This window comes from Lates calcarifer, linkage group LG3 (genome assembly GCF_001640805.2).
Source record: "Lates calcarifer isolate ASB-BC8 linkage group LG3, TLL_Latcal_v3, whole genome shotgun sequence".
Taxonomy (NCBI): Eukaryota; Metazoa; Chordata; class Actinopteri; family Centropomidae; genus Lates; species Lates calcarifer.
Window position 1 is genome coordinate 2,570,544 of NC_066835.1, and position 25,053 is coordinate 2,595,596.

The 25,053-nt window shown below is 41.8% G+C and overlaps 1 protein-coding gene across 1 annotated transcript in view; it reads left to right on the forward strand.

The window, feature by feature from the left end:
- Positions 1 to 3,179: 3,179 nt before the first annotated feature.
- Positions 3,180 to 25,053, forward strand: part of ptprua (protein tyrosine phosphatase receptor type Ua) — a 172,129-nt gene continuing 150,255 nt past the window's right edge. Inside the window, 1 exon segment of the mRNA XM_051078931.1 lies at positions 3,180 to 4,662. Within this exon segment, the coding sequence (XP_050934888.1) occupies positions 4,593 to 4,662 (70 nt within the window). The 5' untranslated portion in view covers positions 3,180 to 4,592.

Genomic DNA, 25,053 nt, shown 5'->3' on the forward strand with positions numbered 1-25,053 from the left:
AATGAGCCCATTATTTCTCACTGCACACTATAATAGCTGTGAAAAAACAAGCATTCAAACATTTAAATGCATGAGAGAGGTACAGTATATGTGGCGTTCTCAGTGCCTGTTCAGGTTTGTAAAGAGAAAATCTTCTAAATACAATAACCCTGGGGAATAGAGGACTGTTTTACCACATGGCTGATTAAACTGGGGCCACCTTAACCTGACAAGCAGCCTGTGTCTATTCTAAAATACCAGCAGATCTGATCTATGCAAGACTATTCATCAGAAACAAAGGAAAACAGAGGCTTGCTGCGCTGCTGCCGTGATGAATTATAAAACAGCTGAGACCTTAAGTTGACCTGTGACTTATATCTACTGAGCTGCTTGTATACAGAACATATTGTGGATAATAAAACCACTGCTAAAGGCCTGACTTAAGCACTGCATGGAAAAAAGTGCCACTGCAGCAGCTAAGCATCCGCTTTCTCAAAAGCTTCCTCTGCAACCCTTCATTTACCTTTCCGCTCATATTAAATCACTCCCAATGTAACACATACACCAAAACAACTGCAGCAGTGGACTTCTGTTAGGTTGACCTCAGCTGTGTGCATTCAAGAGAAAAACAGCACCAACACCAGAGCACAAACTGTGCACTGCACCAATCTTGTCATATACTGCAGGGTATACTCACTAATATGTTTTTATTAGGCTAATATTGAAATGAAAATGAAACTGAAATAAGATTTAGCTAAAACAAATCATTATATTTAATATCTCATGGGTGCTTGTTTTGACTTACATATTTGGTTAAAATTGCAAAATGAAATTAAAATTTCATAGAATTTTCTGCAGTAATAACACCCTGTGCAGTGGTGTCTTCCCAGTAGTGTGAATCTTTGGTAATATCTGGCGAGGAAACTACGGGAAATCATAGCCTTGAGTCTTAGAAGTTTCCATAAATACGTCCATAAAAGGTTTTTATCACTTTTTAGAAAATGGAAAATGATGTAAAAATGAGGTGCAGTCTCATCATTGTGGCTAAAATTCAAATTTCAGCATAACTTTAATGCTGATACGAGATAGTTACAGACTAGTAAGTAAAATCAGATTGATATAAACCCTGAAATAGGGACTTTTAAGCTGGGAAAATAATAAATTGATGCTTCCCTGCAGATGTAATTGATTTCTGTTTCTGCTGGTGGGTGTTTGCCTGATGATAATCACCAGCTGGAGCTCTGAGCTTTCCACCTTTATAGTTTCCAGCGATATTACTGGTGACAAAGCTGACATGAAATACAACAGATTTAATATGGGCAAATTAACTGGTTATATAACATGTAATATAAGCACTTTATGAGCAGGCTGTTAATGTAAGCACAGAGGAAGTTATTAGATTTGAAGGGCATGTGGACCACTATATCACTGACACCAATACATCAACCTCCCCCAATAGTTTAAAAATTTACATTGAATTATTACAGCCTGGCAAATGAAGCAAGCTCACAATCTGCCCCCCACTACCATCCTCCAAGAAATAAATATCTCCCAGACACAAGTTAAAAGCCCAGAGGCTACAAAATCAATATTTCATAGGCAGGAGGTGATAAAGAGTCTTGATCCAGCCCTTCCTGTCTTTGAAGCAGCCAGTAGTCCAGTAGTGAGCAGCAGGATGGCTCGATGCCATCTGAAGCCACAGCCAAGTGGATTTGGGCCACTGCACAAATTTAACAGGTATAGGAAAGAATTGGCCACACTTCACCCTGCAGTGTGTTGATAATTTTGGAAATAAAAGCCTAGATGACCATCACAGGTTATATGTGGGGCTCTTTATCCACCAACTCCCTGTCACTTTGAAATGACCCTGAATCAAAGTCCAGGGGATAAAAGTATCTTGCACAGGCTGCGGTCATTACATTACAGCTCAGTCATTCTAACTCTCGGGACTCAGGACCAGTTTAAAAGAGTCCAAATCGATACCCAGACCAGCAGGTCAGGTTAGTTTCACATCCAGAGATTTTCAAGACCAAAACGCATGATCAACATTTGTTGCTACAAACATAAACTCTACCTCACCAACTTTTTATAGTGTTTTTTATGCTGCATGTCTGTTTTAGTCGTTCTGTTTTAAATATCCATGTTAAGGAGAGGGGTTAGCAGGAGGTGCCTATGCATAGATTTTGATAGTTTAGCCTCAGATTTGTTGACTGCAAAGCTTGATGTATATTGTACAAGATCAGGCTGTGCTGTACAGTAATTGTTTTCCCTACAGTAACTGTGATGGTGGGCCAAACACACACATTTTGCAGGTGGAGCATGTCAGCTACAGAGCAGCCTAGGTCATAACCACGGAAGCCTATTCGTGTAGCCAGCACAGGTATGGTATAACTCCTGGAAGTGGAGGTATAAATAAAGCTTCAGGCTTTACCCATGACCACCACACCCTGAGAAGACTTCCATTAGGGCTCCCTGGAAGATGTATAAACCCCTCCTCCAGACCTGTCAGCCCTTTCATTCCAAATTAGACTAAACAAAGAGACAACCTATTAAACGTTAAATGCCAGACTTTTTGCTCTTATGATCTTATCTTATTCAGTTAATATTTTATGGAGTTGATGAAATGTTTAATGGATTGTTTTGTATTGTATTAGCATTACATAGCTACATATGTTTGGTAAGGCATAGGGTGTACATCACACCAAGACAGTAGATGCATTAACTGATATAAGAGTGAGGACAACCTGATTGACTTTATTCATTTAATCTTTCCTCCAGTGCCTGTCACCTGATCAGTGTCATACTTTCCTCTCTAATATTTATTTTGTATTGGAGAAAAAAAGCATCCTGACATCCATCCATTTCCCCCTGATTGATAATAATAGTGTTGATGGAGCTTTTGGGTCTTCTTGCACTCTGGATGTGATATGAGCCAACACTGCTGCCATCATTGTAGTGTTTTTTTTGTTTGTTTTTTTTTTAATCAGCTAGGCAAATTTGGCAACTGGCCTGGGCTCCTGAAGGTTCCAGGTCTCTGTGTGATCAATTTGTGGTAATTTGGTTTGCACATTATACACAATGATACCGCATGCACATAATCAACAAAAATGATGGGAGCCTTAATGCACCACCTGTCATATCACCAAATCTTGAATTCAAATTTAATTTTAAGTCCCTTTTATTTTGCTGTTTCTTGTGGTTACATTCTGTATTTCACTGAATTAATATATAGAGAACACATAGGCCTACATGATTCACAGAAAGAAAAGAGGAGGTGGTGGTCAACAGGGGCCAACGGCACATTTTTTTCTCTGCATAATGGTTCATTTAAAAGATTTTTTACAACTTTGAAGCTGTGAAAGAACTCAGTATCTCACAAGTAAGAAGCAAATGTTATAGAGAAGTTTAAAAAAAGAATATACATTTGTGAAACAGAAACATTTTTTACGTTCAATCACCTGGTAACCCCTGCTGTGGTAATTTTGGTTAACTGTTTTGATTTGCTTGCTTACAGCATGACAGGAGTGACATTTTGTTTCCTTCCTGCTTGTGCATTTTAACAGAAAGACAAAAAACTAAACTTAAACCTGAAATCAAATCAACTTCCAGGCAAGACCAAGATCAGTGCTGAAGAATAAACAGACATATAGGTAAAAACATTTTTCTCAATATACCTACACATTAAAAAACGACTTGCTTAAATAAACGTTAATTAAAAACAAACCTCATAAACAGGGTCAGAGGTCATGGTTCACCTGCAGAACATCTGCAGGAGCTGGAGGAAAGGTCAGCTTTGCTACAGGCGTTTCATCTGTGGCTTGAGCTCAAGCTGTCCAGGCAAAACTCAGTCCCCATTTTTATTACTTTGCCTCCCTGCTGTCACAAACCAGTAGGCGATGTTAAATACTGCAAAGAGGCAGACAGAACAGCTACTCCTACATCATAGTAATAAAAAACAGACTGCCAGTCCCGCACAGACACTGGTGCGGTAGCCTTTGGCAAGGTGTTACTCCCTAAATACCTCAGCAGAGGTGAGTCAGAATTTAATCAGGTGGTTTTTAGCATAATAATGGAGAGTAATGGCCGAGCAGAAATGACCGTAGGAAGCCAAAAACGCACTTAAGGGGAACATCGAGGAAAAATGTCCCCTCTGCTGTGACAGTGTAGTGACCTACTGTATATGTAATAATTCACTGATCCATTTTGCCCGTAGAAACTGCAGATAATGTGCAGCGGTTTGTGGAGGCACGGGTGTTAGATCCTCCTCCTCGCCACATGGAGGCGCCGCAGACCCGCATTCCTGCGTCCCACTTGCTCGCTTGACAATGCAAAAAAAGTAGTGGAGCCGTTACGGGGTAAAGGAGGGGGGGGGCTCTTTTTGAACGCTTTAGCTCCAGATCAGATGCTCCCTGTGCGGGCTGTGGAGGGAGCAGGCAGGCAGGCAGGCAAGCGCTTCTGCGAAGGGGGCACTCAGCGATGAATGAATGGAGCTGAGCGCACAACTTCTCTCCAGTCCTCCTTCTCTTCCTGCTGCTGCTGCTGCTGCTGCTGGAGTTTTCTCTAGGATTTTCTTCTTGTGACAAAACGAACTGGACTTTACTTCCTCTGCCAGCATGTATTCAGCAGCACTGCTACTGATGCTGGCCGTCGGGATCTACGCAGATAGTATGGAAGGACCAACAGGTAAAAGAAGGAAAAAAAAGAGAGATATGTTTGGCAGTTTGGATGTGGCGACATGCTCTACGCGCACCTGTAAATCTCCTCACAGTCAAAGTTAGCGCTTTAAAGTTGATTTTCGAGGTTTAAAGTCGCATTTTCACCCACAGTCTAGACACGTGTTGAAGTCATGATCGCATTCTGCTCTTTCTGTGCTTTCCCAACTCAGAAAGTTGTCTCTGGAGTGTGGATTCAGCTGTGAAAATCACACTCTGGCCATATTCAGTGGTGCGAACTTTGTTCTTTGTGCATGCAGTGAGACGTTAATATTCCAAGGGGCATGAAATCTGGAATTGCCTGCATCCTCAAGAGTATAATCATAGTATCATCTCATTACACGACTCAGTGCTGTTTGGTGAGATTTTCTGAGGACACTTCCTCTCAAGATCAGATGTGCAGAGTTAACAAACAGGCTTGAAAATGGAAGTAGACTCAGTATATGACTGCTGAACGCTCTCTCTCCCTGTACCCTCCTTGAATGTCTCTCTATCTTTGTCAAGTGTATTCGGCATCATGACGTTCACTGTCATGTTTTCATTGTTCAGGCTTCAGTGGTTGACAGCACCATTCTCTACTCCAGTGTGCCAGACCCAGAAAATGTAAATCACATCTCAGCGATTAAGTCTTCCCTCATTGGGTTTTTTATTGCTGATGTATATGAAATGGAGTGCGAACTTGCCTGCATGTTAATAGTATTGATGGGGAATTTTTGCATAATCATGATCCTGGAGCAGGGGACAATCTGGTTGACTGGTTCAGTTTGCGGCAGAGCCGTTTGGGAGAAAACTTTGGGGGTGAACAAATCAAGACGAGTGTGTTTTCTGCTGCTACAAAGCATTAGAGGGGAGATGAATTAGTAATGTAAGTGTTGTGCCCCAAATAACAGCACTGGCAGCTGATCCAAATATTCTCTATGTGTATCTGTCAAAGTTTGATAGACACAAGGAGACAGTTTGAAAGTGCTCTCAGAGAGGAAAACTGATATTTTAAGATGTAATATCTGAATTCCACAGAGTCTATCTGAGATAGGAGTTCAAATCCTCTTCACTTTGCCTGTGGCAGGTTTAACATTTGAACGGCTGCAGCAGTTTTTGAAGATTTCTGAAGGTCTCCGAAACTCGTCTTTTGAGAAATGTTGTTGAGTACAGTTGAAAAAATGCCTCTGGTCACACCCTGTCAAGTTTGTCTCAAGTAAAAGTGCCAGTTGGTTTATTTCAGGAATGCTTTGCAACTTGTGCAAGTGTTGTCGCTACGATATAAATACTCTGGTACATGAGTATCAGTTACACAGCTACCAAAAGCAGTTGCTGAACAGACGTGCACTGAGCCACTCCCTGCTCTCCAGGATCAAATTGGCTCTGTAGGCAAGATTTAATGCAACAAGCCAACTGTCTTTTGAGCTTACACAGAACAACACAGAAGATTGCATCAGTTGGCATTTATTCAATTTAAAGTTGGATGCAATTTCTATTGTCAAGAATGGACACCGGTGAAATTATTTTTCTATGCAGAGGGTGAAGACAAAGCTGGCCCTAACTGCTTATGTTTTAGGCTGTGTTGAACCTTAATCATCTTTTTGGCAACAACTGAAGTGTGTTGTGGTATCAAAAAACTACAGAAAGTTGGCATCAATTATCTGGTCAGACAGAATGATAATCTTGTTGCCTCCTAATTGAAATCCAGATTTTGTTAGTTTTGGACTGTTTGTTTCCACAAAGTTCTGATTGATTTTTTTTTTTTTTTTGGACAGTTGTATATTCATCAATTTAAGATATTGTCATTAGTAGTACAGCTGCAATGAATGATTATTTTCATCATCAGTGACTTGTTCAAGAAGTTGATTAGTCATTTGGCATCTGGCATTCCAGAAAATAGTTAAAAAATACACATTAAAAATTTCAAAAGACCCTTTAAATGTCTTTAAAGAGGAATTTTGACATTAATTCATAAAGTAGCCACAGACAACTTTTTAACTCAACCGCCCTCCCTAGTGTTTCGGAGTGGTATTGCTGCTGTCGCTGCTGTATTTGTTCCCCTGTCCAGCATTTCTGCTACCTGGGAAAGGCTGCTGATAGCTACGAGGAAAAAACAAAATCCATATCATATCATGTTGTGATGGCAACTGGATATGCTTACAGTGCACAAAAAACCCCAAAACATATTGGTGCATGAACAATGGAAGACATACTTCCTTTGTGCCATAAATTGAGCAATTCAGAGAAATGAGAAATTCTCTCTCTTTTTAAGCAAATCAGATTTTGAAGTAGTTTATCTTGAGGTCCAACAGAAGATGCTTTTAAAATTCACCATCAGCTTTACCATTGCCATGTCCAATTCATTTATCAGTATGCTAAATGACAACAGCAAGGGAAGCTGTGCCAATCAGACAATCACAACACTGAAGCGTCTAAGAAGCAGTGTGTTGGGGCATTTTGGGTTCTTCACAGTAGATGGTAAAATAACCGACAAAGATCAGGCTGCTGACTTTGTAATAAAAAAAGCACTGCCTTACTCTCCAGTGATAACAAGTCTGAGGACTTGTCACCCAAGTGAGGCAGTGGAGGTACCAGAAATGAGTTGAGCAGTGGCAAGTGGATAATTTTGTCTGACTTTCTCCACACTCATCCCCCTGACTCTTGACTCATAAAAAGGCCATCACCAGTAAAATAGCAAGATTTATATGAAGTTGTGACACCACACAAGGAAATATAGATTAGGGGAGGGAGGGAGAGGGGTGCAGAATATGGATTACAATCAAATTAATTTGAATGAATTACATGCCAGTCCCAATTCATTTGAACTTGATTTTTTGAAAAAGTGACAGCCCCAGTTTTGGCTGTTCCATTGGTATCCTTAGATACACATAGGGCTGGTACAAATGTATTACATTTGGTGCCAATACTACACTTATGACCTTCACTGGGGGAAAGTAAGCATGCTTTAACTATGTTTCAAATTTAAAGACATATGCATTCAAATAAAGAACTTAGAACCTAAATAAAATATAGTATATTTAATAAAATGTGTGATAAAAGAATAAGTCAACAAGGTCAAAAGTGCAACACACATTGTTTGTGTTGCACAGGGTTGCATCATTTAACACACGTCAGTTGATGCCCATATCCAATGCCAAACTTATCATACAAATAAAAGAAGCAGTCAGGGTACAGTAGCTGGGTTGTAGCGATCCATTAAGTTAAAGTGATAAAATGCTGCTTTTCATAAAACAAAGGTCCTGTTAGACAGAAACTGGGGATGTTATGGTTCACAGTTGGCACCATAACACCCTCAGTCCAGTATGCTTTTAAAAGGGTTTGTACCCTGATAGGTGGTCAAGCCTTGATGACGCACATCTAGTCTGCAATCTACATGTGCATGAAATGTCACTGGAGAGTGTTGGAAACTTATCAAACTTTTGATACTTGTTGCTGCTCGATGCTTCAGACACATTTTGGTTGGTACAAAAATGTGTACTGAGGTTTTGTACACAGCTTTAGCTCTAGGTAAAATTCATCAAAGACCATGCCTTGCAGTTTGTTGATGTCATGTGGTAGGATCTGAGGGGGTTAAAGTTTGAACAGTTGCCTTTGCCAACAAATTGTTTCATGCAGCTTTATTTTGGTCGGGGGAAAACATGAGAAGATGCAGTGCCACCCTCACCTTGTATTTCTGTCATATTCAAGCAAATGCCCCAGTATTTTAGGGAAGTGCCTGTGTGTGGCTGTAGTCTGAGGAGGTCTCTTACCTCAGCTCCGAAGTTTCACCTACAGAATGTGTGATTGCTGGGGTGAAATCTGGCATGTTAGCAAGGGCTCAGAGGAGTAAGAGCAAGAAGGTAATTTAATCTTGAAATGAAACCACGTGAGCGAAGACACGCAGCTCGGAAGAAGGATAGCTTGAAAAGATCTCGCTTAAATAGGTGCTGACATGAGAAGGTGGGATTTCATGGACTGCTGGGAGGGTCCTTGTATTAGGAAAAAAGGCCTGACACACACAGCTCTCCTAGGGCAAATGTGGAGGCCAGAAATGGATAAAATGGAGCGTATGCTCACACAAACCCAATGATGAAATGTGGTTGTTCCAGAGGAAATAACACAAGATTCTTTAATAGAACAATGGTGAATTGCATAATGGCTACACGCTGTTCAAGAAAATGACTACACTCTGTAATTATAGTTCATGATAATGAGATGGAAAAGGAACAAGGTTGCTTTGACACCCATTTTATAAAAGAAGAAAAATCTCAGAAATCTATCAGTGTAAGCCAGTTCACATCACTTACCATACAGTTACAAGCCTTCAGGTTTGCAGGACTGAATTTCAGAAGGAAGAGGCTAAACAATCCACCTTTAATTGTCTGTTTGGCTGATGAAAAATGGACGCAATTAAGCTTGAAATGGATAAAAATGACCAATTTGAGATGATAAAGTACAGCCCACATCTCACTCCTCACCTCTCCGATGCAGATTGCATTTTACAGACTGCCTACACGAGCCTGTTTTTTTTTTTTTCACTTTAAACAGACTATTAAATGGTCAAGCATCAAATGCGTGGACAGCCTGGCAGACTGAGCCAATGAGAGCAAACCAGGCTGGCTGAGGTGAAAGTCAATAAGGCCTTTCCTCCCCTATATTCCACCTCTTTGATGGCTTTTGAGAAATTTTAATTGCCTCTGCTGTTAGTTGCCAGTCATTCTGTTCGTCTCTGAGAGTTTTATTGGCAGCGAGGCTAAAGCAAACTTGTAAAGGTGTTTGACAGAATTGAAGTTTTACTTTTAATCATCAAAGTGGAAGATTTCATGAGCTTTTGGAAGTTCTCAGGCCAATGAATAGCTGAGCGACTTGGCAAACTTCAGTGCCTTTATATAGAGCTGCAGCATGATTACTTCTATTTATCTAAAAATGATTTCCCTGTTATCATCGAGGGAAGGCGTCATGGCCGCTGTTGTGCCACTGAAGTCAATTTTCTCCATGGGAATGGAGCTGGTGAAACGCAGTGTTGCCTCCAACAGACTTTACTGTATCTGTCAAGGCTGAATTCCAGCTCCTTCTGCTCCATCTAGTCCACATCTAAGTAGACATCAGTTGTCAACAGTGCTGTTCAGTTGTGTGTTACAGTGATGTGAATGCTTTTTTGGGTAATAAGTAGTGTAAGATTACAATTTCAGATTTAGTAATTTGTTTACAGTTAGTAATCCCAGTAATTCAGCAATATTTCAACATTTTTGCAGTCCTCTTGTTTAGCAGTGGAATTAGAAAGAACATTGTCTTTAAAGGCACTAACAGGTAACATAACCAAATACTGTTACTTTTGCTGTCAGTATTTCTACGTAATGCTACATGACTAATGGTTAAGGAGTAATTGATTGATTGATTGATTGATGCCAGCTACTGAGTTCACATTTGTTACGTTAGATTGTCTTGAGTAATTTATTCACCTAACTGTTGAGCAGAGTGTCTGAAGCCACATGTTGGTCATTTGTGGTGGTAGCCATCAGTCCACCCTTGACCATTATTGCCTCATGCAGTAATGTTTATGACATTGATCTACCAGTGTTGCTCCAGCTGCACACACATGCCTGTCACCACCATGCGTTGTTAATGGAACTGACAGCAGTGCCAGAGCGCCTTGGCCTGGACCCATGAGGCGTCTTTGTGGAGAGAACCAGGACCGGTATCGCCTCTCCAGGTGTTCGAAATGTGTTGTTTTTCCACCCATCGACAACAAATCATTATTGAACAGATGGAGAAGCGCCAGCAGGCGCCGCGCTGCCTTTCAAGCTGATCGCTAAACAAGGTTTAGACAATAGAATTAATTTGCTCAGTTTTAGACATCCTCACGTCTTGGTGAATGCCTGTGCTGGTATTCAGTTTAGATTACTTTAAAGGAAACTGCTGGGTTTGTGATTGCTGTTGCTCACTCTTCTCCCTGTGACTCATTTCATTGCCTGATGCAGCTCTCGGTTTTATTTCAACAAGCTATATAATGATCTGCTGGATGAATCGCTTCAGGAAATCAGTGAAATAACTGAGGGGAATAAATTCACGTACCATGAACGCCTCAGCTGCTTGAGAGTCAGCTGTTGGTGGAATTTGGATTTTGGAATTTGCTGTCTGTTGCAGGTATGTAGTGTATTGCTAATTGTATGTCAGAGACTGGACCTGCTGAAGGAGCAGCCAACAAAAGCCAGAAAGTTTAAAGCATCCAGACTTTTCATCCACAGACGATATTCAGTCAGTTAAGCGTCCTCGCTGCACTTCTGCCAGCCTCTGTCTTCTTCGGTTTAAGAGCTCACCGTCTGCTAGAGATCACGTCTCAAATTGTCCACAGAGCATTGAGAGTGCCAGGATGATGCTTTGAAAGCAGCGGCATAGACGGCTTACCTGATTGCGGAGCACTGTCTCTGAAACCTTGACTACATTTCATGTCAGCAAAGTGTCTCCTAATTCCTCAAACAGCCTCAAGAAAGGAAATATCATCAAACAAGACAGGAGCACTTATCTTGTCAAATCTAAAGGAGTGAACCACGAACACATTTCCCTTAAAAAACTTTCATAGTATTTGGTAACAGCTGGTGATGATGTGCCTTGCATTCCATGGCCTCTGTTGCTTTGATGATCTATGCTGACCCACCCTAACTGAGAACACTGAGAAGTACAAACCCAACAAAATGTGAAATAATAACACAAAGGGAGTTCTCATGATGAATGCCTTATCAGAAGTAAAGAATTTTTGCTTCTCTTTGTTTTTTCATTAGTTTCAGGGATTCCAAATATTATTGTAACCCATTTAGATATACTACAGATCTAAGAGATACATAAAAAATTCTAGAAATATTAACATAAAACTGTATTAGAACAATGTTCCCATTTTTAATCTAAAGAATAACAACAGTGAGTTCCTGCTAGTTGCAAAAATCAAGGCACAACCACTGTGTCCTATTGCATTAAAGAGATGGTGAAAATGTCTGTCACTGTTTCCTAAAGCCCAAGTTGATGTCATTGACACTGTATTGTCCAAACAACAGTTCAAAACTCAAAAAGAAGATCAGAAACTCCTCACAGCTGATATTGAAAAGTGACTTAAGCGATTAATTGGTTATCAAAATATTTGCCCAATTTCAGTCGATCAGTGAATCAATTAATCAACTAACTGTTTGACACATCTTGTAGTCTTAAGTGCTAGAGTTTAAGGCAACTGGACGTCTTTTAGTTTCATGAAGACCTTTCACCTCTCATCCATAAGGCTTCCTAAGAGTTGGTTGGGAGGGCCCAGTTATTTAACACTTGGTGTGGTTGGCGGTCCTGAGAGTTTCTCACTCACCCTGTCATCATGTGAAACATCAAACTAAAAGAAGTCCAGCTGCCTTCAACTCTAGCACTTAAGACAACCATGACCTGAGAACCTATATAGAGACACATCTTACGTTTACTTCTAATACAAAACGATGCATTTTGCATCAATGTGTTGTATACTGACAACTCCAAAAACAGTACACTATCACAATTAGTATGTACAGTAGCACATATACATACTGTATGCTGTTTGTGGTATGGAACGGCAACACAAACCAGGTCTAGAGGTTTACATCCTTTCTTGTGAATGTTGGGAAATTAAGGAATCAGTTTAGAAAGAGGACTGGCTATTTATTCCTGTCACTGAGCATCGAAAACTGTCAACTACTGAAAGCTATCTTTGAATTCCTCCATTAGATATGTACTTTCTCCTTGAGACAATTTTACAGTTTAATTGAAAAAATTAAATTTAATTGAAAAAAGTTCTTGTACAGCTGCTTGTGTTTATTTTTCATATTCTTCAATGTGAAATTGAAAATAATTTGAGCCCTGGCATACACTCAACATCACAGATTGATGATAGATAACCAGTGTTTGAGGAAGGATTTCTCCTTTCAAGGATAATTTACCCTGTGGTATTAAAATCATTGATCTCAGCACACAGACTTGGCCAACTTGTTGGGATTGGAGGGTGAGACTGATGATGTCGAGTTCTGTTGGTTGAAGCTTCGGCTGTGGCTTATATTAAGGATGAGTTGGACACGGAGATGAGATATGCAGGAGCATGACTGTTCTGCAGTGATGGCTGCCTGACCATTTAGTCCAGTCCTGCTCTCCGTCAGATTCGGCTGCTGCTGCCGTTGCCTCCCAGATTTGTCACTGCTGCTGACAGCCAGCCATGAATAATCTTTATGAATATTCCTCTATCGCTTGCGCTGCCGAGCCGACGATGTGTTTACACTGCGCGGCTGAACCAATTGTCCGGGCTATTCCTAGGCCATGAAACCTGTGGTCAGACCTGTCACAACTGATGACAGTTTGATGCGTGTCGTGACGCTGGCAGCGGAGAGGAAACTGTTGCTCGGTTATCGCTGCAGCGTGAGACAAACGAATAGCAGATTCAGCAGGCCTGGGTCAAAGTTCAGCCACAGGATGATTTTGTGGTGATGCTGTCACGAAGTGTCACTTTAGATTGAGATGACATCTGGGGCCAAACTGCGGGAATAGCATTCCTCTCGCTTCCTTTCCTCACTGCAGCTTCTGGGGAGAAAATAACTGCATGATGCCAAAAGCTATTTCCTTTCAGCTCTGCTACCTCCTCCTCAACTCTTTATCTCTCAGAGTTTTCCCTCTCGGGCTCACATGTTTAGTCCCCCGTGTCATTAATGTAGAAGACCACAGTGCTGATAAACTCAAGTTAGATTAACTGCCAAACTACGAACTCACTCCTTCTTATAACCTTCCCTTCATTTTCATGAGATACGGAAAAAAAAAGAAAAAAAAAAATCTGTGATATGGAGCAAGACCTGGGGCGTGAAGGTCCCAGGGTAGCTGTAGATATTACGCTTTAAAAAGTAGGCGTTTAAAGTTATCAAACCTGTGGGCCTCCAAGTGTCCCTGTGGTGCACAAGAGATATTAAAAGTTGAAGAGAAACTTGAAAGAAAAAAGAAAAAAAAATTATTAAATAAATAATATGACATGTCCCTCAACAGAGTGAACAAGGGCACTGCAGCAGTGCCTGTTCACCCCTGTCAAGGTTAGCAGTGACCCTCCTGTGCACAGCAGGGGAGGTTCTGCAGCATGAGCAGCAACACCTGTGTGTCTGCTTTCACTGTGGGATATCTCTATCACCACCTTCTTCACTTCCTCCTTCTGTATGTAAATTTGAGTCATCGCCAGTTTTTGTGGCTCAGCGTTGCCCTTTTCCAGAGAATCTCATTTTCTAATGGTATACATGAGGTGTCAGAGCCCCTGAGTGCAGACTGAGGAAGTGTGTGTGTGTATGGAAGGGAGGGGGGCAGTGATGAGTATTACTCTCTCCTCCATCTGCAGTTACTCTAAATGGGCTTTGGAGAATATAACCCTCAACCTCTCCTGTGCAGCTCCTGTATGGTTGGTAGTTTGTGTGGCATGTTGTCCAAGCACATTGTCAAGCCAGGGGCAAGAAGCAATATCTATTCAAATGGGATTAGAGATGCTCTGATCCAACCTTTTCTTTCCTGATACTGATCCAGATAGCTAACAGATAGATAACTGATAGGAGAACCTATCTGGTATCTGTGCTCTCTTTTACAAATTTAAACCTGACCATATACAGATTGAGGTCATTTTGATGTAACATAACATGAGACAAAAGATTGCTGCAGCTCTAAAAACAGAGTTGGCAGTGAGCCATGCCTGAGTGAATATAACACAGAATATGTGTAGTAGCTGTGCAGTAATTGTACAAAGAATAGAGAAAGAGAGCTTGAGAGAAAACTTTAGATCCTGCATACTCTCCTCACCTCTTCACACCTGCGTGAAAGTGGGTGTGCTTGTCAGATTGCTGGTTTCAGAAAAGTTAGGAAGATTGTCGGGCCGCAGCCCCCCCCCCCCAATTCTGATGTCAGAAAAGTGTGGGGTTAGGGGGTTTCAGATGCTGTGCAGCGATCTTACAGGCACTTTAGTTGAAGCTCTTCTGACAGCTTTACACCAAGCAGCTCCCGGCCATTGGGAGGAACTGTGTCAATTAGCAGCAGGACTTGTGAGAGAAGCTGACTTTCCCTGAATAAATAGGTTTCAGAACGAAATTAATAAACACTTCCAGCGTTGGCGTTTCCTGCTGGGAATCAAACCTTTAACCCCTGTAGTGTTAACGCCTTGCTTCCTCATCTTGGCCCTCTTGCCTCCCAGCCCATCTGTCCTTCTTCTTCCTCTTTTAGAGATTACTTGGCATGCACATTTTTGTTAGTTCTGTTTCTTTTTAATTTCTACCTTCCCTCTGACTTCTAAGTGGAGGGGCCATCTTGGCAGCGATTCAGACGATGGCGGCATTTTGGCAGGTACGAGAAGCAGTAGCACCTGGGCCAGCATCTGCTGTGTTTGCCTTCCAAACACTGTCTGCATCAGTAGTGAGTACGGGGGGCCGTGGCCCCGTGGCCTCTGAACTCAGACAGATAAACGTAAAGGATTACATTCATGAGCAAGGAGCTGATGGACCATGCCCTGCATGGGAATGAGCAAGCTGTAGCAACTTTGCATTCACATAGGAACACATTAGCCTAGCCAAGGATGATTGGAATCATATGCCTATAAAATCCTCATTCTGTTTTATGAGATGTATCTCTGCAAGTGCCTGTAGCATGATGTTGCTGTTTTTTTTATAAGTTTGCTGTTACAGGAGGTCCTGATTCAATAAGTGAGACACTCAAGTGTAGGTGCAGCATAACAGGTGGAGGTGGAGAAAAAGAGGCAGAGAGTGAAGTGAGGGAAGTGGAAGAAGAGAGGAGTGTTCGGAGTATGGGGGTGGGGGGGCATTATTGATTACATTGGTGGGGGCTGTAGGAAAACAGCATGGAAATCAGCTGGTGGTCGGTTTTTCTGTTTGTGCTGCAACTCTGCTCACCACCTTTCATCTTCCCTCCACCGTCTGATCTAGCAGGCTGGCCTGAGGTGAAAGTGACTCGGGGGAGGCGTCTCCAGATCGGCCACCAAACATGTGTGTCCCTGTGTCCTCCTGGCCTACACCCCTAATCTCAGCATCAATAGAGTCTGAGCAGATGGCACTGTGGACCGGGGTCACCGAGCCCATACACAATAATAATAGGCCATGAGAGGATGATGAGGCTGGCCCAGACACTGGAGGGATGACGCGGAGATGACCTGAGTAGACATTCAAAACAGATCTACTTTGTTTGCCCTTGCATAAGGCAGCAGTTGACATATGTTGTTTGTGAGCTGGTTTAAACACATCCTCCTCTATATTGACCTAGAAAAGTGATGAGAGCAGCAGAAAGCTGGCCATCAAACGACTGCACTAGTTGATTTATTTATTTATTTTCCGGATTCTTTGTTTCATGTAGAAGCTCCTTGCTGGTGTTAATCTATTATGAAACTAAAGAAAATCCTCTGCCACAGGAGGAGCACTGGCTCTGAATGCTGTGTAGGAAATAGGTTAGGGATGGAGTTAAACTGATGTGGGTGTTTGAAGATTTTGCTGCTGTTTATCGTTGTTTTATTCAACATTCAGGCTAAATTCAAGCCAAAATAATTCTCTGAAAGTAACAACAGAATACAGTTCTTTCTCTCGTTATTATTCTTATTCATTTAGGTATTAAAGAAGTGTTTAAATTTCAAGAGATGGAGACAAGCAGCACCTGTAGACAAGGGACAAATGGGAATAAATATAAACATCAGTAATGGTTTAAAGTCAGTAAAGTGTAGTTTAAGTTAAAGGATGAAAGCATTGGTTGGGTGTGAAGATATAATGGGGGCAAGAGAAACATCAAACTCACCCCCAGCTGATGCTGACTCAAATCACTTGAGGTAATTTATCTTATGTTATATGAGGTGTTTGACTTCACACACCTCATATAACATACACAGCAGCACCTCTAAACAGACCGTATGTGTTTAGATTGATTTAGATTTAGATTTAGAATCTAGAAGATTTCAAAAGTCTATGAATTAACTCAGTCACATCACTTACCCTAACATATTAAACTAAGGTTAGCCAACATTAACATTAGCCTCTAGTCCAAGTTAGACTGTAGCAGTTAAACCAGACTGTACTGACTTATTCATATAACAGATACATATAGGCTTTCTATAAGTGAGTTAATACAACTTTATAATTATTCTCATTGAGTTTGAGAAAGTTCTGAGTCACCCACAAGTTTCTGTCCTGGAGGCACTTCTTCAGGTTTGTTATTTTATTGTAGTTGAAGGCATATAAGGGAAGGTGAAGCTAGGTATAGTCAGCATAACTGTAAGAGAAATATTGTACTTCTGAATAATGTGGCCTAAAGGGAACATAGAGGAGACTGAGACCAGGTATCAAACCTTGGGGGACACAGGGAGATCAGGAAAATGCTGTGCTTCAGCCTTAAAGCAAGAGGTTTGTATAACGTCCTGACTCAGCCGCCAACAGGTCACTTTTTTTCTTTCTTTACTGTTTCTACTCATCTCATATGTCATGTGCTTAACAACTAGGTAACTGTAACTTGTCAGTGGCCTGTTACTTAAGAGCAGGCAGGGGTTACAGCGGCCCTGACGTGGCTAGTGGAGGAGAGGAATGCATATGTAGAACAATGTATGACATGTTTGTCACTGTTGCTCCTAAGGGACAGTTTGCACGTAAATTGCTTCTGCCTGAATCTATGCAGCCACGCCCCTGTGGTTCCATAGCAAGTCCCAGTCATCTCTAATTATATGCACACAAAAGTAGGCTATGTATTGTTTTCATATCTCCACTTCAGCCCCCCTTCACTCTCACCCCCCTACCACTCGCCAACTCTGTCACCCACTTTCTGCCAGGCCGGAAGACCTGTTGTTAATTAAACCTGCCAATCATAGAGAGAGAGAAGGAGGGGGAGGGAGAGAATGGGAGGGAGGGAGCAGAGGAGAGAGGGAGTTCTTCACTTTCCAGAAAGTGTTTCACAGCAGTGCTTACTTTATGGTAATAGAGTCAGTCACATCTTCATTTTAGAGGCTGCAGCCAAGGACAGTAACAGTTGACTTAAATAGTGTTTGTGTGTGTATGTGTATGTGTGTGTGTGTGTGTGTGTGTGCCTTGTCCTCACTCTGTATTCGCATGAGTGCATTTAGGGAGTTTGGAGCAATTAATAAGGGGCACAGATTAGGAATGCTGTCAAAAGTGACAGCTCTTTTTTATTCTGTCTTCAGCGAAAGGCAGGAGAGGTTGAGTAACGAGCTCCGAATACGTCTCCTTTCGCCTCTGTGTCCTTGCCGCATGGACAACGTCTTTGACCCCATGTGTTGTCCATGTTTAATTAAGAATCTGCTTTAGAGGGATTATAGTACAAGACAGAGTGAATCTGTAGAGGCAAGGAAGTGAGAGCATAAGTAGAATCGCTAATAGACGGTTTAGTGTGGCTGGTTGGCTGGGCAGAGTATGAGTGGTGTTGGGTTGAGGGGTATTGAAAACAATGGCCACTGTGGGAGTGAAGGCTAACGAGTTTGTCTTATCCATGGGCTGGCCAGCATGTTTTTGGGGCGGTTTACAGTAAATCCTTACTTAAGCAGTGTTCTGTCTAATTAACCTGATTTGTTTGTGCTCAGTTGGATTGGAGGCATGCTTGGATTGCTCACCTACTGGACTGCTTACTGCAGCACAGATGTAAGAATGCCCCGCTACAAAACTTACCTTGCGGCCATGTGAGAAAGTGCACACTAACACACAAACAATGACAGACACACATGCTTGGGTAAGGGGAAAAAAGCACGAGTGCACACCCATGAGTTTTGAGTATTAAATCTTTTTTCTCCCATTTGTGTCACTGAAAGGTTTTTTAAGTATTCATGACCGATATATCACCACCATTACTGAGCCATCATCACCATTGCTGCTACTGCTGCTACTAATGCTACCACTACTAATAAGTCTACTAATACTGCTGTGCCAATGCTGCTGCTGCAACAGAGTACTAATGTCGTAGCTACTACTGCTGGTATTCTAATTCATTCTGCTACCCTTATTACAGCTACCACTACTACTAATGCCTTTCCTGCTTTGTACTAATGTTACTACTCCATCTAATGTTTCTGCTGCTGCTTGTTACTAATGCTTCTATACCTACTACTACAGAACTAATGGTTCTACTACTACTATTAATGATGCTTCTATTACTTAGTTGAACTGATGCTCTAACTATTACTACCAATGCTTTGACTAAGACTGCTACTGCTTCTGCTGCTACAATGCTGCAAGTTCCAATGCTATCTCTACTATACTACTACTGCTACTACTACTGTTAGTACTAATGCTTCTAATAAGACTACTAATAGTGTTGCTGTGGCACTTACAACTATACCATAGTGCAGTGCACACTGACTATGTCATGTCCAGCACATGTCCAACAAGTCCTCCAACCGAAGGCTGGGTCATTTGTCGTCATAGCTACCATAATACAATAATAATTCTAATTTTGAAAAAAAAAAAATCCAAACAAACAGTTTTTGACCTTCAGAGGGAGACAAACAGCAGCCTCTAGTGTTGAAGTCCAAACTTTTCGTCCACTCATCCATCCATCCTCACTGCACTGACTCACTCCATAATGATATCCCCTGACTTCCCTCTTTGTTCTTGTCGTATGAATATGGCCATTAGAGGGCTTTGTCACTTGAATGTTGTACAAGTGTTACTACCACAGCCGCTGCTAGTAATGGTACTGCTACTGCTGTAAATATATATTTTTCTGCTGAAGCTGCTGCTGTTGCTGTTCTCAGTACTACTTTCATTTCTACCACTACAACTAATATAATCACTGCACTTGCTATACCCAGGAACACTGCTACTAATACCACGACTGCCAGTAATTGGTCAAGGATATGGGTTCCACATTGACGACCACTGTAGTGTTGATTAAAGCAATTATTAATACAATCAGTCAGCTTCATCATATCCCTGTATACCTGTCTCACCATAGTCTGAAGACATAAAATAGCTTTAAAAGTATAGGTTGCTGTGTTAGCTCCCACTGTGGCTCCCCCAGCTTTGAACCAGAGATATGAAGCCCAGGCTCTGAGGAGATGACAAGACCACTGAGCACCTGACTCAGGACTGACCTCCAACTTTTGCTGGTGCAACACAAGGCCTGTGGGCTTTGGGTAATTTTGATGGCAGGGTTCGCCAGAGGGCACCAGGGCTGTTTGCTCTGCTGGATGTCTGCTGGGGGGGGGGGTGTTAGAGCAGTAAAAGGACTCAGAGAGCGTGTGGGTGTATGTGGGTGTGTGAGATCTGACCTAGCCAGGGGCATGAATAGAAATGTCCAGTAATTGCCTGATTCTGTCACTGAGATCATTACTGCAGGTGTTTGAGCCCTTGCGGATGCAGGTGGGGATGTAAGCCTGTGGAGCTTTGACAGAAAAACAACCATTCCCCTAGATTTTTTAAAGACTTGGCATGAGGTTATAATGATTAGGTAGGTGGGGGTCTTTTCACTGTCACTAAATTTGACAGTTGGTCTTAATGATGTTGACATTTCAAATATGCTTGGGAGAAAATGTTGTTCAGAGCAATCGCCCTCTCCCTTCATGTTATGAAAAACAAAATCACTGGCATGTGAAATTTGCATGGTGGAGGAGGAGGAGGGGAAGTGGTTGTAGCAGGAACTGGGAGGAGGGCACAAGTTTTTTTTCTAGTTGATTAGGCAGCTGAAATCATCCTTTGTGAAGGCAGCGCAGGCAAGGGAGGGAGGGAAGTTAAACCTCCCAGAGGAAGGCCTTTTGGGTTCATTGCTGGTGGATTGATGCGGGCTGGGTTTTGTTCTGGGCTCGGTTTCAGAGGCGTGGGCCCATTCAGAGGCGAGACTGGAGGCTCCTGGATTTATTCCAGCCCAGTGGGTAGCTGCAGCGGTGCCGGCGGGCCACGCTGGAGGATTTAAACTCCTATCGCAACGGCAAAGCAGCATGCTACTTGCAGAGAAAACGAGAGCAGGGAAGCAAAACCGTATACTCTCATTATCAGAGTCTACAGGAGACTGAGACGAAGGGATGGACAGAGAGAGATTGCTGCAGAAAAGGGAGCAGAATGAGCTGAAGGAACAAAGAGTCACAGAACAAGATGGAGGGAGAAATAACAGAGCAGAAAGTTTGTGTTATGCCTCAGTAATGATATATCTGTCTTTAGCTGCAGACTGAAGGAAGAAGAGAAGGCGATTAGAAGGGGAGGAAATGAGGAAGATGAGAGGGCTACTTAGTAACTATGTGAGGGATAGAGAGGCCTGTTGTCCACTGTTTGGACACAGCAGAGGCACTGTCTGCAGCTGCATGGTCCCTGTGGTAGAGCTCCATCTGTGGGACTATGTGTATCCAAACAAGCACACACATATGCGCACAGAGAACTCGCACTAAAGGGAGGCTTCTCATTAATGTGCGCTACAACACAAGGCTCATTTTAGAGACCATTACGTCCTGGTAGGAGCAGCTCATTTGTCAAGATAGTGCAGGAATCATGCCTGATTTGTCTTCTTTATTGTGGTGCCACACTTGATGCAAAGTCTAACCAGTCCACAGATACTTTAAAACTGGGACTAGATAATTCCCCTTGTGGAAAATATCCAACACTGAGTGTCTTTGCATACAGAGAGTAGAGAGAGAGTAAGAAAGGGGGTAAGAAAGACAGAGAGAGCAATCTATTTATTCTCCTGGCCCTCTGCCGTCTCGGCCTTCTTTCAAGACTTCGAAACACCCAAGGGAGACTCTTCACTTTTGTAAACCAGGTGTGAGAGACGGAGCAGTTTTGTGTGTATGCTGTAACTGTGTCTGTCTATATATAAGAGTTCAGTTAACGATACCTCTTCTGACTTGGGGAAGAGCTCAGCGAGTTTTCTGGGGCATTCTCCCTAAAGTGGTGCCCTCCAAGTAGCACACTGTACGAAAAGTCCGTCTTAAATGTAGACCTGATGCAGCTTTGGGGCTATTTCATAGGGGAGTGGCTGAATGGGCCTGTCTGCTGGCCTGCTCCGGGGTTACCGATGATGAATGGACGAACTCAAGGACTGTGTCCTGAAGTGGAGAGTTTTCCGGGACTGTACAGCATGACCTTGGAGCAAACGTGAAGAAGATTCACAACTCTGGTCTGATTGATGATCTGTGGACCTGATCTTTCACCTGCAGGCTTAGTGGCTGCAGAGTAGAGCGACATGTCGCAACAAGTACACTGATGTATTAGTCTGCTGATACAGGACTTTTATTAAGAATATAAATATCAAACAGGTTGTGTCGTCCACCTGTGGTAAGCTGGACATGATGCACACTGTCATTATTAAGACATTTTGTCAAATCCAACTCTAGTATCAAATCTTGTTGGAACACTTTAGAGTTCCTTGACTCTAGTTAGATTTGACAAGAACTCCTTGTCGATTTTAATTAGAGTCAGGTAAAGCAAAAGTCAACTTTTTAATGCCATCAACAACAACACAACTTGAAATGCTGATTAAATATATCCTGACACATTGAAATAACTACTGCTTCTAACCAGCTTCTGCTAAATGCTTTACTGGATGCATGAATGTTTAACTTGGATTCCCCTGAAATAAAAATGATCAGCATGGTCTGCATTCCTCAGAAGAACCTCTCTGTCTTGTTGGACTAAAAAACAAAGTCCACTTATTTCCAAGTCATAGAGTGGTGTTACAAAGATGATGCATCATTTCACACTCACACAGTCCTTGGCAAATTATGGACAACATCACAACAAACCGAAGTTTCATTTAAGTTGTTACACAATTAATTAGCTACAGCTGATTCAGCCAGCTAAAATTGAGACTACCTAAATGTTTCTACATTGCTTTTTGCCAATAAAGAGGAGCAAAGAGAAATAAAATGCTTGATAACAGGTTTGTTAGCAAGAGAGCTTGATGAATCTAGGTAGCTGGCCAAGCAAGACCTAGATCCAAAATGGAACCCAACACCAACCCTAGAAACTATCCTTGGTGTCATTGGAGAATGAGGCAAGGTATTGAACCTCAGTGCTTTAATAGTACCAACTCAAATGTATCCGAAGCACCATTGGCATATACTGTATATTACTTCAATATCAGTATCTGCCTCAGTGTTGAGGCTATACTCATGATAGTTCAACTACTGTATCACATACCCTTTCTTCTGGACAAGAATAGTTGAGTAAAAGTTAAAACGCTAATTATTTTAAAAATAAATACAAGAGGTTGTACAGTAATGTACCAGTATTGCATGTCAGGAAGTGGTAGATGCTCTAAAAACATATAACTATATTATATTTCTCTTCAAAAATCCATATCAGTCAAATCCTGCTGAAATTGTGTCTTTGGTGTCACTAAATGTGTCCATTGGGATAAATGTAAACTGTCACCACTGACAGACTCTTCACAAACACGACTAGTGCATCTAATGTGCGCAGGAGGCTGTAAATACATCAGTCAGGTTTATGCTGCATTCATGTCAGATTGGATTTGCTGAAAGTACAGTATGAGCTGCCAAGTGGGATGCTGGCAGTTTGGTGACAGTGTATATCACATGAATGCCTCCAGTATCCCACTTCCTGATACCACCTGAACGTAGAATAACTATTTGGTCCACTTCATAGTTTTTGCTCTACTTCTCTCTTGGTCATTGTGCTGTTTTCTACCAATAGCTTTCCTGCCACACCAGCACCTGTGCTATGCTTGTCATCTTTCTGTCTCCAAACCTGACTCTGCAGATCTCCTCGGAAAGGGCTTGATTACTTCAGCCAATAACACAAGTAGATCTGATTGCAAAGACCCTCAGCCATGAATAAGGGTGATTATTGAAAATTCTGAAAACTGCATTTATGGTAGAATACCTCACTATATGGTTGTAATGTGTCATGTTATGTGCTACTGATTGCCATGTTTATAGACTCTTGTTGAAATGGATGATAATTACAGCCCTACTCTGACAGATCATAGTCTTCACTTTACTGAGTGGCGAGTGGAAAATGAGGAAATTGGTGGTATTTTGTCCCTAACAGCAGTTTTTCTACTCCCAAAAAAACATAAAAAAGTGCAATCATCGATGCTTCATTAACAAACCAATGATCAGTGCTTCTATTAAAAGAGGATGGAGGAAAGGGAACTGCTGGCCGATAGTTGGCATATCATCCCTCTTGCAAATAAATTACCCACTTTCTCAATGACTCACATACAATAGACTCTAATTATAATCATTCTCAAGGGTTCGGAGGAATGTGTTATATTGCTAAGTAGGCTGCCCATGCTGACAGAGATCCCAAGACTCTGCAACGCTGAATGCTGCCTGTTGCTTTTGTGGCAGTGTGTAGGTTTATTCTAGCCGATTCTCTAAACTAAAGACAGGTTTATGAGGGTGGTTATTGCTCCCTCTCCCCCCCTTCCCTCTGATGTTCTAGTAAATTCGACTGAATATCTTTAGAGAGGCATCTTCTCTGAGGAATGTGCTTCTCCACAGGGGACTGGGTGTATTTGTAGAAGCGATACGTCTACTTGAAGAATGTGTCTCCTGAGTGTCTTAACTCTCATTTCTTCTCTTACTGCCAAAATGAAAGAAGACACACAGCGCTGTCTAACCATTATCCTCAGGGCTTAGTCTCTCCTGTCTTCTTAGATGAGACTTAAGATGTGTGTGTGTTTTTTGAATGCGTGTATACATGTCTGCATCTGTTTGTCTGCATGCGGTGCATGTTTCTGCCACAGAGATGACATTCACACCTTGTGTACCACTTAGAGAAACCCTAATCACGACAAACAAACAAACAAACAACAAAAAAAAAAAAAAATCAGATATTTAGTATAAATATTATCCATAGGGGGACAGCATGGTGGTGCAGTGGTTAGAGCTGTTGTCTCGCAGTATGAAGGTTCTGGGTTCAAGGCCCCTGGCACCCTGATGCCAGTGCTCTTCTATGTGGTGTCTGTATGTTTTTCCTCCAAGTCCAAAGACATGCAGGTTAACTGGTGACTCTAAATTGCCCTTAGATTTGAATGCTTGTTTGTGTCTATATGTCTGCCATGTGACTGGTGACCCAAATAGGGTGTACCCTGCCTCTCACCCAATGTCAGCTGGGATTGGCTCCAGCCCCCCATGACTCTCAAAAAGATAAGAGGTATAGATAATGTATGGCTAATCCATAAGGTTAACATTAATTGTTGTACACTGCAAGCAAAAATCCTCATTTTGTCAAGTACTGTTTGGCTTACTGAACTCCAAAAAGAGAATAACGTGTCATAACATTATTTTGACATTGGCATTATGATGTCAAATTAACTTCTTTTTATATTTCATTTGTCTTGATTCTGCCGTGGTGATATGCCCTATTGTGTGCTCTTTCAAAATTCTGACACTCATTTGCATAAAATTCTTGAA